At 37.7% G+C, this 20,395-nt stretch overlaps 1 protein-coding gene across 1 annotated transcript in view; it reads left to right on the forward strand.

The window, feature by feature from the left end:
* Positions 1 to 20,395, forward strand: part of LOC139471564 (Golgi integral membrane protein 4-like) — an 80,247-nt gene that overhangs the window by 32,586 nt on the left and 27,266 nt on the right. The window contains exons 12-28 of the mRNA XM_071253942.1: positions 90 to 302; positions 1,754 to 1,855; positions 3,019 to 3,084; positions 4,029 to 4,094; positions 4,958 to 5,023; positions 5,970 to 6,035; positions 6,977 to 7,042; positions 7,989 to 8,054; positions 8,998 to 9,063; positions 10,008 to 10,073; positions 11,015 to 11,080; positions 13,032 to 13,097; positions 14,044 to 14,109; positions 14,974 to 15,039; positions 15,980 to 16,045; positions 16,854 to 16,919; positions 19,462 to 19,533. Of these exons, the coding sequence (XP_071110043.1) occupies positions 90 to 302; positions 1,754 to 1,855; positions 3,019 to 3,084; positions 4,029 to 4,094; positions 4,958 to 5,023; positions 5,970 to 6,035; positions 6,977 to 7,042; positions 7,989 to 8,054; positions 8,998 to 9,063; positions 10,008 to 10,073; positions 11,015 to 11,080; positions 13,032 to 13,097; positions 14,044 to 14,109; positions 14,974 to 15,039; positions 15,980 to 16,045; positions 16,854 to 16,919; positions 19,462 to 19,533 (1,311 nt within the window). The remainder of the gene's footprint in view (positions 1 to 89; positions 303 to 1,753; positions 1,856 to 3,018; positions 3,085 to 4,028; positions 4,095 to 4,957; positions 5,024 to 5,969; positions 6,036 to 6,976; positions 7,043 to 7,988; positions 8,055 to 8,997; positions 9,064 to 10,007; positions 10,074 to 11,014; positions 11,081 to 13,031; positions 13,098 to 14,043; positions 14,110 to 14,973; positions 15,040 to 15,979; positions 16,046 to 16,853; positions 16,920 to 19,461; positions 19,534 to 20,395) is intronic.

Genomic DNA, 20,395 nt, shown 5'->3' on the forward strand with positions numbered 1-20,395 from the left:
ACCGAATGGCCGAGTGGTAACGAATGCCTCCTAACTCTTTTCTTCCTACCATACTCTGCAAGTCTGTAGCAAGCAATCTCTCTGGCCAGAACAAGACAGCAGTGGCTCAGCACCACCCAGCTCAAGGAGGACTTACTGAAAAGCCCCTAGATGATCTCAAGCCAGTAAAAGACAAGGCAGTAGAGGCTAAAAACAATACTACCTTAGCGCCAAAGTCCAAACTGGGCTCCCACTTTGGGGACGATGCTGCCATTAAGACTCAGAAAAAGGAATCCTTCAGAGATAAACTGCTTGGGCTGAAGGTACTACATGTTTCACATTAGGGATTGTTTTGTTTAAAAATATTTTGATGAAATATAATTATTTTATGTTTGATTAAGGTATTTGTTACGTGGGTGTTTGTGTACTTTCTGATTCAAGTTTGTGACGTGACTAGCTTCCTTGTTGTGGTCATGCTTATAGTATTGAATTTTATTAATAGTAATACATGTAGTGCTGACTACTTCATGTTCACTCTTTATTCATATATTCACCACATACTCACTCAGCAAATTGATGTCATTGTGTGAAGTGTAGTTAGACGATTGTTATTGTCTGCTACTGTTTTGTTGGGAGTTCCTGTGAGTTGTTAACATGTGGATCATTTAGATATTTTCACCAAATATTTGCAGTTTATTTCTAAAGTGGGTGCGGGTGAGGGTTCACTTAAACAATAAATCCGAAAGTTTTGCTGATATTTGATTGGCTGATTTGCTGAGGCAGATGTTATGCTTTGACATAAACCACAATGTTCCCTGGCTTGTCATGTTTAACCATTGTGACATCACAGAGGACATCAATGGCTTCAGGATTGCAACCCACTTGAGGTGGCAGTTCTGTTAGCATTGGAAGCAAACTTTTGGAAATAAAGACAATTCATTGCCAAGTATCAAAGATTTCTGGACAAAATTCCACACTGTTCACCACAGATAAAGTTTGCAATCCTTTGTAGATAGAAGTAGTGATCTATTCAGTATTTGCATAACCAATTTCGTAAAATAGAGAAAAAAAACATTGATATTTGTCACACTCTTTTTAGCTATTGTGTGTAAGTAATATTCAGCTTCTAAAGTGTAAAAAGTACTGCTGACAGCTTCAGGAGCAGAGCCATTATTGATGTCATTTGATTGTGATGTCATGGTAACCAATGTTGTCATAATGGTCTGCAAAGCATTGTGATGCAATTTCATTGCAGCGATATCACCCAAGCAATATCTATTGCCAGAGCCAGTTTTGGATGATAAAGACTGGATTATCTGGATTTTGCTGGAATACTGCTATCTTGTGTCAAATATAATGCACACATGCAGTTACAAAGTCCACAGCTTGCTTGCATGCAGGAATTCAACATTCATTTTCAATAATCACATTTGTCTATCTGGGATTGCTTCCCCAACATGCATGGCCCTCTTGAGTGAGTTTTCTATCCAGTCAGTGATTCTGAGGCTCGATGTTTCAGGACATGATCCATTAGTCTGGACATCAAAGACCAACAGTAGTGTCAAGGCATTGTCCACAAGTCAGTTGTATGTTTTAAAAGACCACAGCACAAGAGCATGTATCATGTAAACAATGTTTTGTGTCTTTCAAAGACAAGTGGAATCTCAGTGATATGTCAAGGTTGTATCATCTTTCACTGACTTGAGAGAAAACAGGAACCTTATTGATTGCGATTTCTGGCTTCAAAATTCACACTCAAGATGACTTCTTTCAGCAGAAGGCTGATGGTGATGACATTGGCAAAGAGGGTCACCCAGACGATGTCAAAGTCATGGATGCCTTTGATAACCTCAAAGTTGATCCAGGAAAGCCCCAGGTAGAGATGTCTGATATTGACCCTCTTGACCTTCCATTATGAGTTTAACCTTGACCTTTCGTTATGAGTTTAACCTTGACCTTTGCCTTCCCGTGTGTATTTGCTGTGAACATCCCCTAATTAATCCAATAAGCCTCTCATTAATGTGCTCTCCCTTTCAGCAATCCAAAGTGTGCTTTAAGTAGTTAGTGCTTCAATCATTAAAAAAGATGGTGATAAACTCTTGAAGAACAAAAGACAGACATTCATGTTTTTTCAGTACATATGCATTTTGTAGATTGTGAAAATTTCTTTACTGATATTTTCATACATATTCAGAGGCACAATTTTCACTTTTGATGCCCTTTATTTTTGAATATTAGGTTTAGATGTGACTTGGTAAAACTTCATCTTTAGATTCATATGTATGACTTATTCTGTGAGAAATCACCAAATTTAACACGTTTTCAGAAAGGGATATTTTTATGATTGTTGCCATGTTAGCAGGAAGTAAAGCAAAAGGCCTTGGGGAATAACACAGACCACATTGTGCCAGGTCATGATGAACAGGTACTGATATCACAAATTCAATCAAAAGCTTCTCTGTTTATCATTTTAAGTGCATTTGAAAGACAAAGTTGGAAACTTTAGGAAGAAATAACATTCCTGCCGTTAAATGTCATCCATGGATCCTGAGTCCTTATATTTCGAATATTTATTTTGTATATTCTTTCAATGCATGACTTGTTTGTCATTGTATCTAGCTGTCGATACATTTGGTTCTCAAGATGGAACAATTCTGTTGCTATGAGAAAATTATGAGGTCTCTGTTACTCATATCCCATTCCACCAAGACATTTAAGAATGCTTGATTATGATTGGTTCAAATGAGGTATCAATTAGAAGTTCTACCATGAAATTGAAGAATGCTTAATTCAGATTGGTTCAGAAGACATTTTCCTTTTTCTACGGTAACATCTTTTAAATATATGAAGCCTTCTCACTTTAAAAACGTGGATATGAATACATCGATAGCCTGCATATCAATTCATACAAAATGGATCTCCTTGTCTATTTGGACGTCAACAAAATGACTTCAGTCTTTATCATGAGAATGTCCGTAACGACAGGAATAAACCATCTTCACAAGCAACGAGTTGAATATATGATTTTGTTGACTGTAGGCAGTTGGTGTGGCAATGAATGCTCCCAAGTCCCCTGAGAATGAAGGGAACGAGTCCCAGAAACAGGTACTTCGGTGCTGGAAAGCATGTTTTACCCCTCTGTTCCCAAAGTGACTTTGACCCTATGACTTTCTGGGATGCTTTTAAAAAGCATCAGCCTCGCCTTCTGATTAGTTGTGAAGCCATTCTTAATTGTTTCCACTTGACAAGTAGTTTCACTGTCGGTGGGTCAGCTTCCTGGGTTTTACCTTGCCACCTTCAGAACAGTGAACCTTACTTTCAACTTTACCAATCTTTTGTGAGAATGATTGTTATTGTTATAATGATGACAATTATGAGCATGATTCAAATGATATTTCCGCTTACCAAAAGTCTGAATAACAAAATCTTGATATTCTTTTTGTCAGCCAGTGTGACATAAACAGATGCTTTTGTAGTGTTGAGCACATGTCAGAACGTCTTTAGCTGTATTCAAATATTCGTATAGGATACAAAACCCTTTCTCTTATTGCAACCTCATCACATGTTATTTCACTGTCCTTGGTCCCTGGGTCCTTTTCCTAGCTTACATGACACCACCCTCAGAACAATGAATGTTACTTTGGAGTATATATCAGTCTTTTGTTGAGAAGGATTGTTATTGTTTTGATGACGAAAATCACAAGCATGATTAAGATGATATGTATGCTTACCAAATCTGAATGACAATATGTCTATTCTTCTCACATGACCAATAAAAGATAAACAGATCCATTTATTGTGTCAACCACTGAATCTTTGCCAGGACATTTTCATCTCTACTTGGACAAGATTTTGTGTGTAGAATAGGTCTAAATTTTTTGTGGGTCTTATGATACATATGGTACAGGATTATAGGGATGAAATGGATCACCTTGTCTATTTGGACAGCAACAAAATGACATCAGCCTTTATCATGAGAATGTCCATAACGACAGGAATAAACCATCTAGAGACACAACAAGTTGAATATATGATTTTGTTGACTGTAGGCAGTTGGTGTGGCAGTGAATGCTTCCAAGTCCCCAGAGAAAGAAGGGAACGAGTCCCAGAAACAGGTACCTCCGTGCTGGAAAGCATGTTTTACTCCTCTGTTCCCAAAGTGACCTTGACCCTATGACTTTCTGGGATGCTTTTTAAAAGCATCAGCCTCGCCTCCTGAACAGTTGTGAAGCCATTCTTAATTGTTTCCACTTTGCCAATCTTTTGTGAGAATGATTGTTATTGTTATAATGATGACAATTATGAGCATGATTAAAATGATATTTCCGCTTACCAAAAGTCTGAATAACAAAATCTTGATATTCTTTTTGTCAGCCAGTTTGAGATAAACAGATCCTTTTGTAGTGTTGAGCACATGTCAGAACGTCTTTAGCTGTGTTCAAATATTCGTATGTGATACAAAACCCTTTCTTTTATTGCAACCTCATCACATGTTATTTCACTGTCCTTGGTCCCTGGGTCCTTTTCCTAGCTTACGTGCCACCACCCTCAGAACAATGAATGTTACTTTGGAGTATATATCAGTCTTTATGTTGAGAAGGATTGTTATTGTTTTGATGATGAAAATCACAAGCATGATTAAGATGATATGTATGCTTACCAAATCTGAATGACAATATGTCTATTCTTCTCACATGACCAATAAAAGATAAACAGATCCATTTATTGTGTCAACCACTGAATCTTTGCCAGGACATTTTCATCTCTACTTGGACAAGATTTTGTGTGTAGAATAGGTCTAAATGTTTTGTGGGTCTTATGATACATATGGTACAGGATTATAGGGATGAAATGGATCACCTTGTCTATTTGGACAGCAACAAAATGACATCAGCCTTTATCATGAGAATGTCCATAACGACAGGAATAAACCATCTAAACACACAACAAGTTGAATATATGATTTTGTTGACTGTAGGCAGTTGGTGTGTCAATGAGTGCTCCCAAGTCCCCTGAGAAAGAAGGGAACGAGTCCCAGAAACAGGCACCTCAGTGCTGGAAAGCATGTTTTACTCCTCAGTTCCCAAAGTGACCTTGACCCTATGACTTTCTGGGATGCTTTTTAAAAGCATCAGCCTCGCCTTCTGATTAGTTGTGAAGCCATTCTTAATTGTTTCCACTTGACAAGTAGTTTCACTGTCGGTGGGTCAGCTTCCTGGGTTTTACCTTGCCACCTTCAGAACAGTGAATCTTACTTTCAACTTTGCCAATCTTTTGTGAGAATGATTGTTATTGTTATAATGATGACAATTATGAGCATGATTAAAATGATATTTCCGCTTACCAAAAGTCTGAATAACAAAATCTTGGTATTCTTTTTGTCAGCCAGTTTGAGATAAACAGATCCTTTTGTAGTGTTGAGCACATGTCAGAACGTCTTTAGCTGTATTCAAATATTCGTATGTGATACAAAACCCTTTCTTTTATTGCAACCTCATCACATGTTATTTCACTGTCCTTGGTCCCTGGGTCCTTTTCCTAGCTTACATGACACCACCCTCAGAACAATGAATGTTACTTTGGAGTATATATCAGTCTTTATGTCGAGAAGGATTGTTATTGTTTTGATGATGAAAATCACAAGCATGATTAAGATGATATGTATGCTTACCAAATCTGAATGACAATATGTCTATTCTTCTCACATGACCAATAAAAGATAAACAGATCCATTTATTGTGTCAACCACTGAATCTTTGCCAGGACATTTTCATCTCTACTTGGACAAGATTTTGTGTGTAGAATAGGTCTAAATGTTTTGTGGGTCTTATGATACATATGGTACAGGATTATAGGGATGAAATGGATCACCTTGTCTATTTGGACAGCAACAAAATGACATCAGCCTTTATCATGAGAATGTCCAAAACGACAGGAATAAACCATCTAGAGACACAACAGAGTTGAATATATGATTTTGTTGACTGTAGGCAGTTGGTGTGTCAATGAATGCTCCCAAGTCCCCTGAGAAAGAAGGGAACGAGTCCCAGAAACAGGTACCTCTGTGCTGGAAAGCATGTTTTACTCCTCTGTTCCCAAAGTGACCTTGACCCTATGACTTTCTGGGATGCTTTTTAAAAGCATCAGCCTCGCCTTCTGATTAGTTGTGAAGCCATTCTTAATTGTTTCCACTTGACAAGTAGTTTCACTGTCGGTGGGTCAGCTTCCTGGGTTTTACCTTGCCACCTTCAGAACAGTGAACCTTACTTTCAACTTTGCCAATCTTTTGTGAGAATGATTGTTATTGTTATAATGATGACAATTATGAGCATGATTAAAATGATATTTCCGCTTACCAAAAGTCTGAATAACAAAATCTTGGTATTCTTTTTGTCAGCCAGTTTGAGATAAACAGATCCTTTTGTAGTGTTGAGCACATGTCAGAACGTATTTAGCTGTATTCAAATATTCGTATAGGATACAAAACCCTTTCTCTTATTGCAACCTAATCACAAGTTATTCCACTGTCCTTGGTCCCTGGGTCCTTTTCCTAGCTTACATGCCACCACCCTCAGAACAATGAAAGTTACTTGGGAGTATATATCAGTCTTTATGTTGAGAAGGATTGTTATTGTTTTGATGATGAAAATCACAAGCATGATAAGATGATATGTATGCTTACCAAATCTGAATGACAATATGTCTATTCTTCTCACATGACCAATAAAAGATAAACAGATCCATTTATTGTGTCAACCACTGAATCTTTGCCAGTACATTTTCATCTCTACTTGGACAAGAATTTGTGTGTAGAATAGGTCTAAATGTTTTGTGGGTCTTATGATATATATGGTACAGGATTAATAGGATGAAATGGATCTCCTTGTCTATTTGGACAGCAACATAATGACATTAGCCTTTATCATGAGAATGTCCGTAACTACAGAAATAAACCATCTTAACACACAAGTTGAATATATGATTTTGTTGACTGTAGGCAGTTGGTGTGTTATTGGATGCTCCAAAGTCCCCTGAGAAAGAAGGGAACGAGTCCCAGAAACAGGTACCTCCGTGCTGGAAAGCATGTTTTACTCCTCAGTTCCCAAAGTGACCTTGACCCTATGACTTTCTGGGATGCTTTTTAAAAGCATCGGTCTCCCTTCCTGAACAGTTGTGAAGCCGTTCTTAATTGTTTCCACTTGACAAGTAGTTTCACTGTCGGTGGGTCAGCTTCCTGTGTTTTACCTTGCCACCTTCAGAACTGTGGCGCTTACTTTCTACTTTGCCAATCTTTTGTGAGAATGATTGTTATTGTTATAATGATGACAATTATGAGCATGATTAAAATGATATTTCCGCTTACCAAAAGTCTGAATAACAAAATCTTGGTATTCTTTTTGTCAGCCAGTTTGAGATAAACAGATCCTTTTGTAGTGTTGAGCACATGTCAGAATGTCTTTAGCTGTATTCAAATATTCGTATGTGATACAAAACCCTTTCTCTTATTGCAACCTCATCACATGTTATTTCACTGTCCTTGGTCCCTGGGTCCTTTTCCTAGCTTACATGACACCACCCTCAGAACAATGAATGTTACTTTGGAGTATATATCAGTCTTTATGTTGAGAAGGATTGTTATTGTTTTGATGATGAAAATCACAAGCATGATTAAGATGATATGTATGCTTACCAAATCTGAATGACAATATGTCTATTCTTCTCACATGACCAATAAAAGATAAACAGATCCATTTATTGTGTCAACCACTGAATCTTTGCCAGGACATTTTCATCTCTACTTGGACAAGATTTTGTGTGTAGAATAGGTCTAAATGTTTTGTGGGTCTTATGATACATATGGTACAGGATTATAGGGATGAAATGGATCACCTTGTCTATTTGGACAGCAACAAAATGACATCAGCCTTTATCATGAGAATGTCCAAAACGACAGGAATAAACCATCTAGAGACACAACAGAGTTGAATATATGATTTTGTTGACTGTAGGCAGTTGGTGTGTCAATGAATGCTCCCAAGTCCCCTGAGAAAGAAGGGTACGAGTCCCAGAAACAGGTACCTCTGTGCTGGAAAGCATGTTTTACTCCTCTGTTCCCAAAGTGACCTTGACCCTATGACTTTCTGGGATGCTTTTTAAAAGCATCAGCCTCGCCTTCTGATTAGTTGTGAAGCCATTCTTAATTGTTTCCACTTGACAAGTAGTTTCACTGTCGGTGGGTCAGCTTCCTGGGTTTTACCTTGCCACCTTCAGAACAGTGAACCTTACTTTCAACTTTGCCAATCTTTTGTGAGAATGATTGTTATTGTTATAATGATGACAATTATGAGCATGATTAAAATGATATTTCCGCTTACCAAAAGTCTGAATAACAAAATCTTGGTATTCTTTTTGTCAGCCAGTTTGAGATAAACAGATCCTTTTGTAGTGTTGAGCACAAGTCAGAACGTCTTTAACTGTATTCAAATATTCGTATGTGATACAAAACCCTTTCTCTTATTGCAACCTCATCACATGTTATTTCACTGTCCTTGGTCCCTGGGTCCTTTTCCTAGCTTACGTGCCACCACCCTCAGAACAATGAATGTTACTTTGGAGTATATATCAGTCTTTATGTTGAGAAGGATTGTTATTGTTTTGATGATGAAAATCACAAGCATGATTAAGATGATATGTATGCTTACCAAATCTGAATGACAATATGTCTATTCTTCTCACATGACCAATAAAAGATAAACAGATCCATTTATTGTGTCAACCACTGAATCTTTGCCAGTACATTTTCATCTCTACTTGGACAAAGTTTTGTGTGTAGAATAGGTCTAAATGTTTTGTGGGTCTTATGATATATATGGTACAGGATTAATAGGATGAAATGGATCTCCTTGTCTATTTGGACAGCAACAATATGACATCAGCCTATATCATGAGAATATCTATAATGACCGGAATAAACCATCTAAAGACAACAAGTTGAATATATGATTTTGTTGACTGTAGGCAGTTGGTGTGTCAATGAATGCTCCCAAGTCCCCTGAGAAAGAAGGGAACGAGTCCCAGAAACAGGTACCTCCGTGCTGGAAAGCATGTTTTACTCCTGTTCCCAAAGTGACCTTGACCCTATGACTTTCTGGGATGCTTTTTAAAAGCATCAGCCTCGCCTTCTGATTAGTTGTGAAGCCATTCTTAATTGTTTCCACTTGACAAGTAGTTTCACTGTCCATGGGTCAGCTTCCTGGGTTTTACCTTGCCACCTTCAGAACTGTGGCCCTTACTTTCTACTTTGCCAATCTTTTGTGAGAATGATTGTTTTTGTTATGATGATGACAATTATGAGCATGATTAAAATGATATTTCCGCTTACCAAAAGTCTGAATAACAATATCTTTGTATTCTTCTCCTAAACACGGTATAAGATAAACAGATCCTTTTAAGTGGCGACCACACGTCAGAACATATTTAGCTGTATTCAAACATTCCTTCCTTGATGATATGAAACCCTTTCTTTTATTGCAACCTAATCACAAGTTATTCCTCTGTCCTTGGTCCCTGGGTCCTCTTTCTCGCTTAAATGACATCACCCTTGGAGCAATGAACCTCAGTGAGAACTGTGTCAGTCTTTTGTTGAGAAGGATTGGTATTGTTTTGATGATGAAAATCACAAGCATGATTAAGATGATATGTATGCTTACCAAATCTGAATGACAATATGTCTATTCTTCTCACAGGACCAATAACAGATTAAAGATCCATTTATTGTGTCAACCACTAAAGCTTTGCCAGAACCTTTTCATCTCTACTTGGACAAAGTTTTGTGTGTAGAATAGGTCTAAATGTTTTGTGGGTCTTATGATATACATAGTACCGGATTAGTTGGATGAAATGGATCTCCTTGTGTATTTGGACAGCAACAAAATGACATCAGCCTTTATCATGAGAATGTCCGTAACGACGGGAATAAACCATCTAGAGACACAACAGAGTTGAATATATGATTTTGTTGACTGTAGGCAGTTGGTGTTCCAATGAATGCTCCCAAGTCCCCTGAGAAAGAAGAGAACGAGTCCCAGAAACAGGTACCTCAGTGCTGGAAAGCATGTTTTACCCCTCTGTTCCCAAAGTGACCTTGACTCTATGATTTTCTGGGATGCTTGTAATAAGCACAGACCTCACCTCCCGGATAGTTGTGAAGCCATTGTTAATTGTTTCCACTTGACAAGTAGTTTCACTGTCCTTGGTCCCTGGGTCAACTTTTCCACTTTTCCCACCTTTCAGAAATGGGAATCTTACAATGCCAGTGTTTTGTTGAAGATTGTTATTGTTATGATGATGAGATTTTTGAGCATGATCAAAATGATATTTCCGCTTACCAAAAGTCTGAATAACAATATCTTTGTATTCTTCTCCTAAACACGGTATAAGATGAACAGATCCTTTTAAGTGGCGATCACACATCAGAACATATTTAGCTGTATATAAACATTCCTTCCTCCGATGATACGAAACCCTTTCTTTTATTGCAACCTAATCACAAGTTATTCCTCTGTCCTTGGTCCCTGGGTCCTCTTTCTCGCTTAAATGACATCACCCTTGGAGCAATGAACCTCAGTGAGAACTGTGTCAGTCTTTTGTTGAGAAGGATTGGTATTGTTTTGATGATGAAAATCACAAGCATGATTAAGATGATATGTATGCTTACCAAATCTGAATGACAATATGTCTATTCTTCTCACAGGACCAATAACAGATTAAAGATCCATTTATTGTGTCAACCACTAAAGCTTTGCCAGAACCTTTTCATCTCTACTTGGACAAAGTTTTGTGTGTAGAATAGGTCTAAATGTTTTGTGGGTCTTATGATATACATAGTACCGGATTAGTTGGATGAAATGGATCTCCTTGTGTATTTGGACAGCAACAAAATGACATCAGCCTTTATCATGAGAATGTCCGTAACGACGGGAATAAACCATCTAGAGACACAACAGAGTTGAATATATGATTTTGTTGACTGTAGGCAGTTGGTGTTCCAATGAATGCTCCCAAGTCCCCTGAGAAAGAAGAGAACGAGTCCCAGAAACAGGTACCTCAGTGCTGGAAAGCATGTTTTACCCCTCTGTTCCCAAAGTGACCTTGACTCTATGATTTTCTGGGATGCTTGTAATAAGCACAGACCTCACCTCCCGGATAGTTGTGAAGCCATTGTTAATTGTTTCCACTTGACAAGTAGTTTCACTGTCCTTGGTCCCTGGGTCAACTTTTCCACTTTTCCCACCTTTCAGAAATGGGAATCTTACAATGCCAGTGTTTTGTTGAAGATTGTTATTGTTATGATGATGAGATTTTTGAGCATGATCAAAATGATATTTCCGCTTACCAAAAGTCTGAATAACAATATCTTTGTATTCTTCTCCTAAACACGGTATAAGATGAACAGATCCTTTTAAGTGGCGATCACACATCAGAACATATTTAGCTGTATATAAACATTCCTTCCTCCGATGATACGAAACCCTTTCTTTAACTGCAACCTAATCACAAGTTATTTCACTGTCCCTGGTCTCTGGGTCCTCTTTCTCGCTTAAATGACATCACCCTCGGAGCAATGAACCTCAGTGAAAACTGTGTCAGTCTTTTGTTGAGAAGGATTGTTATTGTTTTGATGATGAAAATCACAAGCATGATTAAGATGATATGTATGCTTACCAAATCTGAATGACAATATGTCTATTCTTCTCACATGACCAATAAAAGATAAACAGGTCCTATTATTGTGTCAACCACTGAATCTTTGCCAGTACATTTTCATCTCTACTTGGACAAGATTTTGTGTATAGAATAGGTCTAAATGTTTTGTGGGTCTTATGATACATATAGTGCAGGATTATAGGGATGAAATGGATCACCTTGTCTATTTGGTCGCAACAAAATGACATCAGCCTTTATCATGAGAATGTCCGTAACGACAGGAATAAACCATCTAGAGATACAACAGAGTTGAATATATGATTTTGTTGACTGTTGGCAGTTGGTGTGTCAATGAATGCTCCCAAGTCCCCTGAGAATGAAGGGAACGAGTCCCCAAAACAGGTACCTCCGTGCTGGATAGCATGTTTTACTCCTCTGTTCCCAAAGTGACCATGACCCTATGACTTTCTGGGATGCTTTTTAAAAGCATCGGTCTCCCCTCCTGAACAGTTGTGAAGCCATTCTTAATTGTTTCCACTTGACAAGTAGTTTCACTGTCGGTGGGTCAGCTTCCTGGGTTTTACCTTGCCACCTTCAGAACTGTAAATCTTACTTTCAACTTTGCCAATCTTTTGTGAGAATGATTGTTATTGTTATGATGATGACAATTATGAGCATGATTAAAATGATATTTCCGCTTACCAAAAGTCTGAATAACAATATCTTTGTATTCTTCTCCTAAACACGGTATAAGATAAACAGATCTTTTTAAGTGGCGACCACACGTCAGAACATATTTAGCTGTATTCAAACATTCCTTCCTAGATGATATGAAACCCTTTCTTTTATTGCAACCTAATCACAAGTTATTTCACTGTCCCTGGTCTCTGGGTCCTCTTTCTCACTTAAATGACATCACCCTTGGAGCAATGAACCTCAGTGAGAACTGTGCCAGTCTTTTGTTGAGAAGGATTGTTATTGTTTTGATGATGAAAATCACAAGCATGATTAAGATGATATGTATGCTTACCAAATCTGAATGACAATATGTCTATTCTTCTCACATGACCAATAAAAGATAAACAGATCCATTTATTGTGTCAACCACTGAATCTTTGCAAGGACATTTTCATCTCTACTTGGACAAGATTTTGTGTGTAGAATAGTTCTAAATGTTTTATGGGTCTTATGATACATATGGTACAGGATTAGTAGGATGAAATGGATCACCTTGTCTATTTGAACAGCAACAAAATGACATCAGCCTTTATCATGAGAATGTCCATAACGACGGGAATAAACCATCTAAAGACAACAAGTTGAATATATGATTTTGTTGACTGTAGGCAGTTGGTGTGTCAATGAATGCTCCCGAGTCCCCTGAGAAAGAAGGGAACAAGTCCCAGATACAGGTACCTCAGTGCTGGAAAGCCTGTTTTACTCCTCTGTTTCCAAAAAGACCATGACCCTATGACTTTCTGGAATGCTTTTTAAAAGCATCGTCCTGGCCTCCTGAACAGTTGTGAAGCCATTCTTAATTGTTTCCACTTGACAAGTAGTTTCACTGTCGGTGGGTCAGCTTCCTGGGTTTTACCTTGCCACCTTCAGAACAGTGAACCTTACTTTCAACTTTGCCAATCTTTTGTGAGAATGATTGTTATTGTTATAATGATGACAATTATGAGCATGATTAAAATGATATTTCCGCTTACCAAAAGTCTGAATAACAAAATCTTGGTATTCTTTTTGTCAGCCAGTGTGAGATAAACAGATCCTTTTGTAGTGTTGAGCACAAGTCAGAACGTCTTTAGCTGTATTCAAATATTCGTATAGGATACAAAACCCTTTCTCTTATTGCAACCTCATCACATGTTATTTCACTGTCCTTGGTCCCTGGGTCCTTTTCCTAGCTTACATGACACCACCCTCAGAACAATGAATGTTACTTTGGAGTATATATCAGTCTTTATGTTGAGAAGGATTGTTATTGTTTTGATGATGAAAATCACAAGCATGATTAAGATGATATGTATGCTTACCAAATCTGAATGACAATATGTCTATTCTTCTCACATGACCAATAAAAGATAAACAGATCCATTTATTTTGTCAACCACTGAATCTTTGCCAGGACATTTTCATCTCTACTTGGACAAGATTTTGTGTGTAGAATAGGTCTAAATGTTTTGTGGGTCTTATGATACATATGGTACAGGATTATAGGGATGAAATGGATCACCTTGTCTATTTGGACAGCAACAAAATGACATCAGCCTTTATCATGAGAATGTCCAAAACGACAGGAATAAACCATCTAGAGACACAACAGAGTTGAATATATGATTTTGTTGACTGTAGGCAGTTGGTGTGTCAATGAATGCTCCCAAGTCCCCTGAGAAAGAAGGGTACGAGTCCCAGAAACAGGTACCTCTGTGCTGGAAAGCATGTTTTACTCCTCTGTTCCCAAAGTGACCTTGACCCTATGACTTTCTGGGATGCTTTTTAAAAGCATAAGCCTCGCCTCCTGAACAGTTGTGAAGCCATTCTTAATTGTTTCCACTTTGCCAATCTTTTGTGAGAATGATTGTTATTGTTATAATGATGACAATTATGAGCATGATTAAAATGATATTTCCGCTTACCAAAAGTCTGAATAACAAAATCTTGATATTCTTTTTGTCAGCCAGTTTGAGATAAACAGATCCTTTTGTAGTGTTGAGCACATGTCAGAACGTCTTTAGCTGTATTCAAATATTCGTATAGGATACAAAACCCTTTCTCTTATTGCAACCTAATCACATGTTATTTCACTGTCCTTGGTCCCTGGGTCCTTTTCCTAGCTTACATGACACCACCCTCAGAACAATGAATGTTACTTTGGAGTATATATCAGTCTTTATGTTGAGAAGGATTGTTATTGTTTTGATGATGAAAATCACAAGCATGATTAAGATGATATGTATGCTTACCAAATCTGAATGACAATATGTCTATTCTTCTCACATGACCAATAAAAGATAAACAGATCCATTTATTGTGTCAACCACTGAATCTTTGCCAGGACATTTTCATCTCTACTTGGACAAGATTTTGTGTGTAGAATAGGTCTAAATGTTTTGTGGGTCTTATGATACATATGGTACAGGATTATAGGGATGAAATGGATCACCTTGTCTATTTGGACAGCAACAAAATGACATCAGCCTTTATCATGAGAATGTCCAAACTGACAGGAATAAACCATCTAGAGACACAACAGAGTTGAATATATGATTTTGTTGACTGTAGGCAGTTGGTGTGTCAATGAATGCTCCCAAGTCCCCTGAGAAAGAAGGGAACGAGTCCCAGAAACAGGTACCTCTGTGCTGGAAAGCATGTTTTAATCCTCTGTTCCCAAAGTGACCTTGACCCTATGACTTTCTGGGATGCTTTTTAAAAGCATCGTCCTGGCCTCCTGAACAGTTGTGAAGCCATTCTTAATTGTTTCCACTTGACAAGTAGTTTCACTGTCCGTGGATCAGCTTCCTGGGTTTTACCTTGCCACCTTCAGAACTGTGGCGCTTACTTTCTACTTTGCCAATCTTTTGTGAGAATGATAGTTTTTGTTATAATGATGACAATTATGAGCATGATTAAAATGATATTTCCGCTTACCAAAAGTCTGAATAACAAAATCTTGATATTCTTTTTGTCAGCCAGTGTGACATAAACAGATCCTTTTGTAGTGTTGAGCACATGTCAGAACGTCTTTAGCTGTATTAAAATATTCATATAGGATACAAAACCCTTTCTCTTATTGCAACCTAATCACAAGTTATTCCACTGTCCTTGGTCCTTGGGTCCTTTTCCTAGCTTACATGACACCACCCTCAGAACAATGAATGTTACTTTGGAGTATATCAGTCTTTTGTTGAGAAGGATTGTTATTATTTTGATGATGAAAATCACAAGCATGATTAAGATGATATGTATGCTTACCAAATCTGAATGACAATATGTCTATTCTTCTCACATGACCAATAAAAGATAAACAGATCCATTTATTGTGTCAACCACTGAATCTTTGCCAGTACATTTTCATCTCTGCTTGGAAAAGATTTTGTGTGTAGAATAGGTCTAAATGTTTTGTGGGTCTTATGATACATATGGTACAGGATAAATAGGATGAAATGGATCCCCTTGTCTATTTTTGACAGCAACAAAATGACATCAGCCTTTATCATGAGAATGTCCGTAACTACAGAAATAAACCATCTTAACACACAAGTTGAATATTTGATTTTGTTGACTGTAGGCAGTTGGTGTGTCAATGAATGCTCCCAAGTCCCCTGAGAAAGAAGGGAACGAGTCCCAGAAACAGGTACCTCCGTGCTGGAAAGCCTGTTTTACTCCTCAGTTCCCAAAGTGACCTTGACCCTATGACTTTCTGGGATGCTTTTTAAAAGCATCGGTCTCCCCTCCTGAACAGTTGTGAAGCCATTCTTAATTGTTTCCACTTTGCCAATCTTTTGTGAGAATGATTGTTTTTGTTATAATGATGACAATTATGAGCATGATTAAAATGATATTTCCGCTTACCAAAAGTCTGAATAACAAAATCTTGATATTCTTTTTGTCAGCCAGTGTGACATAAACAGATCCTTTTGTAGTGTTGAGCACAAGTCAGAACGTCTTTAGCTGTATTCAAATATTCGTATAGGATACAAAACCCTTTCTTTTATTGCAACCTAATCACAAGTTATTCCACTGTCCTTGGTCCCTGGGTCCTTTTCCTAGCTTACATGCCACCACCCTCAGAACAATGAAAGTTTCTTGGGAGTATATCAGTCTTTTGTTGAGAAGGATTGTTATTGTTTTGATGATAAAAATCACAAGCATGATTAAGATGATATGTATGCTTACCAAATCTGAATGACAATATGTCTATTCTTCTCACATGACCAATAAAAGATAAACAGATCCATTTATTGTGTCAACCACTGTATCTTTGCCAGGACATTTTCATCTCTACTTGGACAAGATTTTGTGTGTAGAATAGGTCTAAATGTTTTGTGGGTCTTATGATATACATAGTACATGATTAGTTGGATGAAATGGATCTCCTTGTGTATTTGGACAGCAACAAAATGACATTAGCCTTTATCATTTTATGATTTTGTTGACTGTAGGCAGTTGGTGTGGCATTGAATGCTCCCAAGTCCCCTGAGAAAGAAGGGAACGAGTCCCAGAAACAGGTACCTCGGTGCTGGATAGCATGTTTTACTCCTCTGCTCTCAAAGTGACCTTGACTCTATGATTTTCTGGGATGCTTGTAATAAGCTCAGACCTCACCTCCCGGATAGTTGTGAAGCCATTCTTAATTGTTTCCACTTGACAAGTAGTTTCACTGTCCTTGGTCCCTGGGTCAACTTTTCCACTTTTCCCACCTTTCAGAAATGGGAATCTTAAAATGCCAGTGTTTTGTTGAAGATTGTTATTGTTATGATGATGAGATTTTTGAGCATGATCAAAATGATATTTCCGCTTACCAAAAGTCTGAATAACAATATCTTTGTATTCTTCTCCTAAACACGGTATAAGATGAACAGATCCTTTTAAGTGGCGACCACACGTCAGAACATATTTAGCTGTATATAAACATTCCTTCCTCCGATGATACGAAACCCTTTCTTTAACTGCAACCTAATCACAAGTTATTTCACTGTCCCTGGTCTCTGGGTCCTCTTTCTCGCTTAAATGACATCACCCTCGGAGCAATGAACCTCAGTGAGAACTGTGCCAGTCTTTTGTTGAGAAGGATTGTTATTGTTTTGATGATGAAAATCACAAGCATGATTAAGATGATATGTATGCTTACCAAATCTGAATGACAATATGTCTATTCTTCTCACATGACCAATAACAGATAAACAGATCCATTTATTGTGTCAACCACTGAATCTTTGCCAGTACATTTTCATCTCTACTTGGACAAGAATTTGTGTGTAGAATAGGTCTAAATGTTTTGTGGGCCTTATGATATATATGGTACAGGATTATAGGGATGAAATGGATCTCCTTGTGTATTTGGACAGCAACAAAATGACATCAGCCTTTATCATGAGAATGTCCATAACGACAGGAATAAACCATCTAAACACACAACAGAGTTGAATATGTAATTTTGTTGACTGTAGGCAGTTGGTGTGGCAATGAATGCTCCCAAGTCCCCTGAGAAAGAAGGCAACGAGTCCCAGAAACAGGTATATCAGTGCTGGAAAGCATGTTTCACTCCTCTGTTCCCAAAGTGACCTTGACCCTATGACTTTCTGGGATGCTTTTTGAAAGCATCGGTCTCACCTCCTGAACAGTTGTGAAGCCATTCTTTATTGTTTTGACTTGACAAGTAGTTTCACTGTCCGTGACCTTGACCTTGACCCTATGATTTTCTTAACAGGTTATCTTGACTGTGACCCTTTTTACCCGAAATCTGCACTTTACATTTTGAACCATGAAATCAGTTATCACTGTTGATGCATCTGTCTCAGTGAAATTTCCAGTCGTCAAACTATCATTTTTGTTCTGCTATTTTGTTTTTCTGGAAATTAGACCATTGTAGTGGGCCTAATTTTTCCCATGCCTGTCCTAACAGTCTTCTTATAAGGATTGGGTTGTAACAATACATTGGCCAGGAATGTGGTGTTCAAGACTGCATGAAGTCCAAGTTTATTTCCCCACATGGGATTGTGTCTCCTACCATTCACTGAACATTCACTTGCTCATAGGATATCACTTTTATCCATAGTAAACTCTGCATGGTAGTCACTTGTAATAGAGTCAACAATGTGGTCAGGCACATCAGTTGGCTGGTTGGCTGCAAGGACGCTTTGATTTTTTTGTTTGAAATGTGACTTTATCATTGTGAGTGGTCATTGATAGTGACAGGCCTCTAAGTTGCGGCTAAAATAATAGCCTATTCGACCTAAATTTCAGTTTGTCTACTGTCTAAAATTCAGACGTAGCCAATTGATTACCTTGAAAATATCTTGTGGCAACTAAATTCTACAGCTTCATATTTGAAGACACAAAATTAAATAGCAGCTAAATATTGAAAATATGTCTTCTAATAATTGTACTTGCTTATAGGTCCTGCTAAAGTCGACAATGAACAGAAATACAGAAATAATTAGTATCTTATTTCAGTGGACAATCTTGTAACATAAATTACATCATTGTTTTGAGTCACAAATAACAAAAATGAAGTACAGTTTCCACTAACATACAATTCCAAGACTAATGCTATGACTCGTACATAGTATAATAGTTATTTGATAAAAGATAATTTCAAATGCTTTTGGCTACCTGCACTATTAGTTTGACTTCTTGATTTTACCACTGGCCACCTGGTAAAAATGCTACTTGGTAAAAAATTAAACTTTGAGGCCTGAGTGAATAATGTTGGGAAGTGTGTAGTCCTGCACCATGACCGTTGAATATATTTATTTTATGAAAAAATAATAATCTAGAAATGCATACAAAAGCAAGTCTAGCCAGCTCAAGCTAGCTCTATTCCACAGCATAGGGAATGTTTTTTTATTTTTAGAGTCAAGAAGGATATTGTGTAATATAAGATTTCAGAGACTAAATGTTAGTCTAGGAAGTGTGATGATGAGAATATTATAGATGATGATGATGATGATGATGTTGATGATGATGATCCTTAATACAATTTTGAATCCTTGTGATGGTGGTGGTTGTGAACACTTCATTAACTTCATGTAATCATCCCATTGTTAGGCTGTTGAGGAGCAGCCCAAGGTAGACTTGCATGAGGATGTCCAGCACCAGCCAGCACAGGGACAAGAACAGGTACACACTGAATACACTTACTTGTCTTCAAGAAGGGCCACTGCTGACCCAGTTGACATACTTTCTGTCCCAGGGTATTCCACCCACATTATGGTCAAGCTAATTAAATTAAACTCAGTAACGTAAAATTACAAGATACCATGATTATTAGTTAACCACCAAAGTTCATACCTTAATATTTCTGGATCTGTCAAGTCAGTTAAGCTCTTCAAGTATGATGAAAGAAAATGAGAGAATCACATCTATTTGGCATGTGCTTCTCTTTCCTAAATGTCCCCCGACGTGATATTGGTGGAATATTGCTAAAAGCGACATAAAACCTTACTCACTCACTCACTCACTCTTTCCTTAAACTACAATGGATTGAAATGGAGCCTTTCTCAAATGTAACTGTTACATGCTGAGCACAGTGTTTTTCTACATTGTCTCAAGTGTCACTGTGTATCATTGAGAAATTGGTGTACGGATGATATATTTTGGACATACCTTTTGATATTTGCAGACCTTTTGACTTGAGGATATGTCAAGGTAAAATTTTATACGGGTGGCTGACAATTCTAATCGTATGAATGGAAGATGAGATTGTTATTCATGGGGAAATTTAACAAGGATGCGGTTTGTGATAATTTGTGGATATATTTTATGCCTTCATTGTTGAATAAGGGAGTTATAATATTCATTGCGCAAAGATCATTTTGAAGCATGGATGCCTACCCCATTGCTCCACAAGCAAGGACGAGTGCTATAACAATTGTAAGTCTATGTTATGGTGTTGGAGGTATAAGAGTTATGGCGCTAAGATCACCTTGTGGAATGAGGTCATGGTCAAGATGTACAACTGAATGAAGGATGTGGGCCTGCT

The sequence above is a fragment of the Haliotis cracherodii genome, unplaced genomic scaffold (genome assembly GCF_022045235.1).
Source record: "Haliotis cracherodii isolate W230 unplaced genomic scaffold, xgHalCrac1.p SCAF_23, whole genome shotgun sequence".
In the NCBI taxonomy this organism is placed as follows: Eukaryota; Metazoa; Mollusca; class Gastropoda; order Lepetellida; family Haliotidae; genus Haliotis; species Haliotis cracherodii.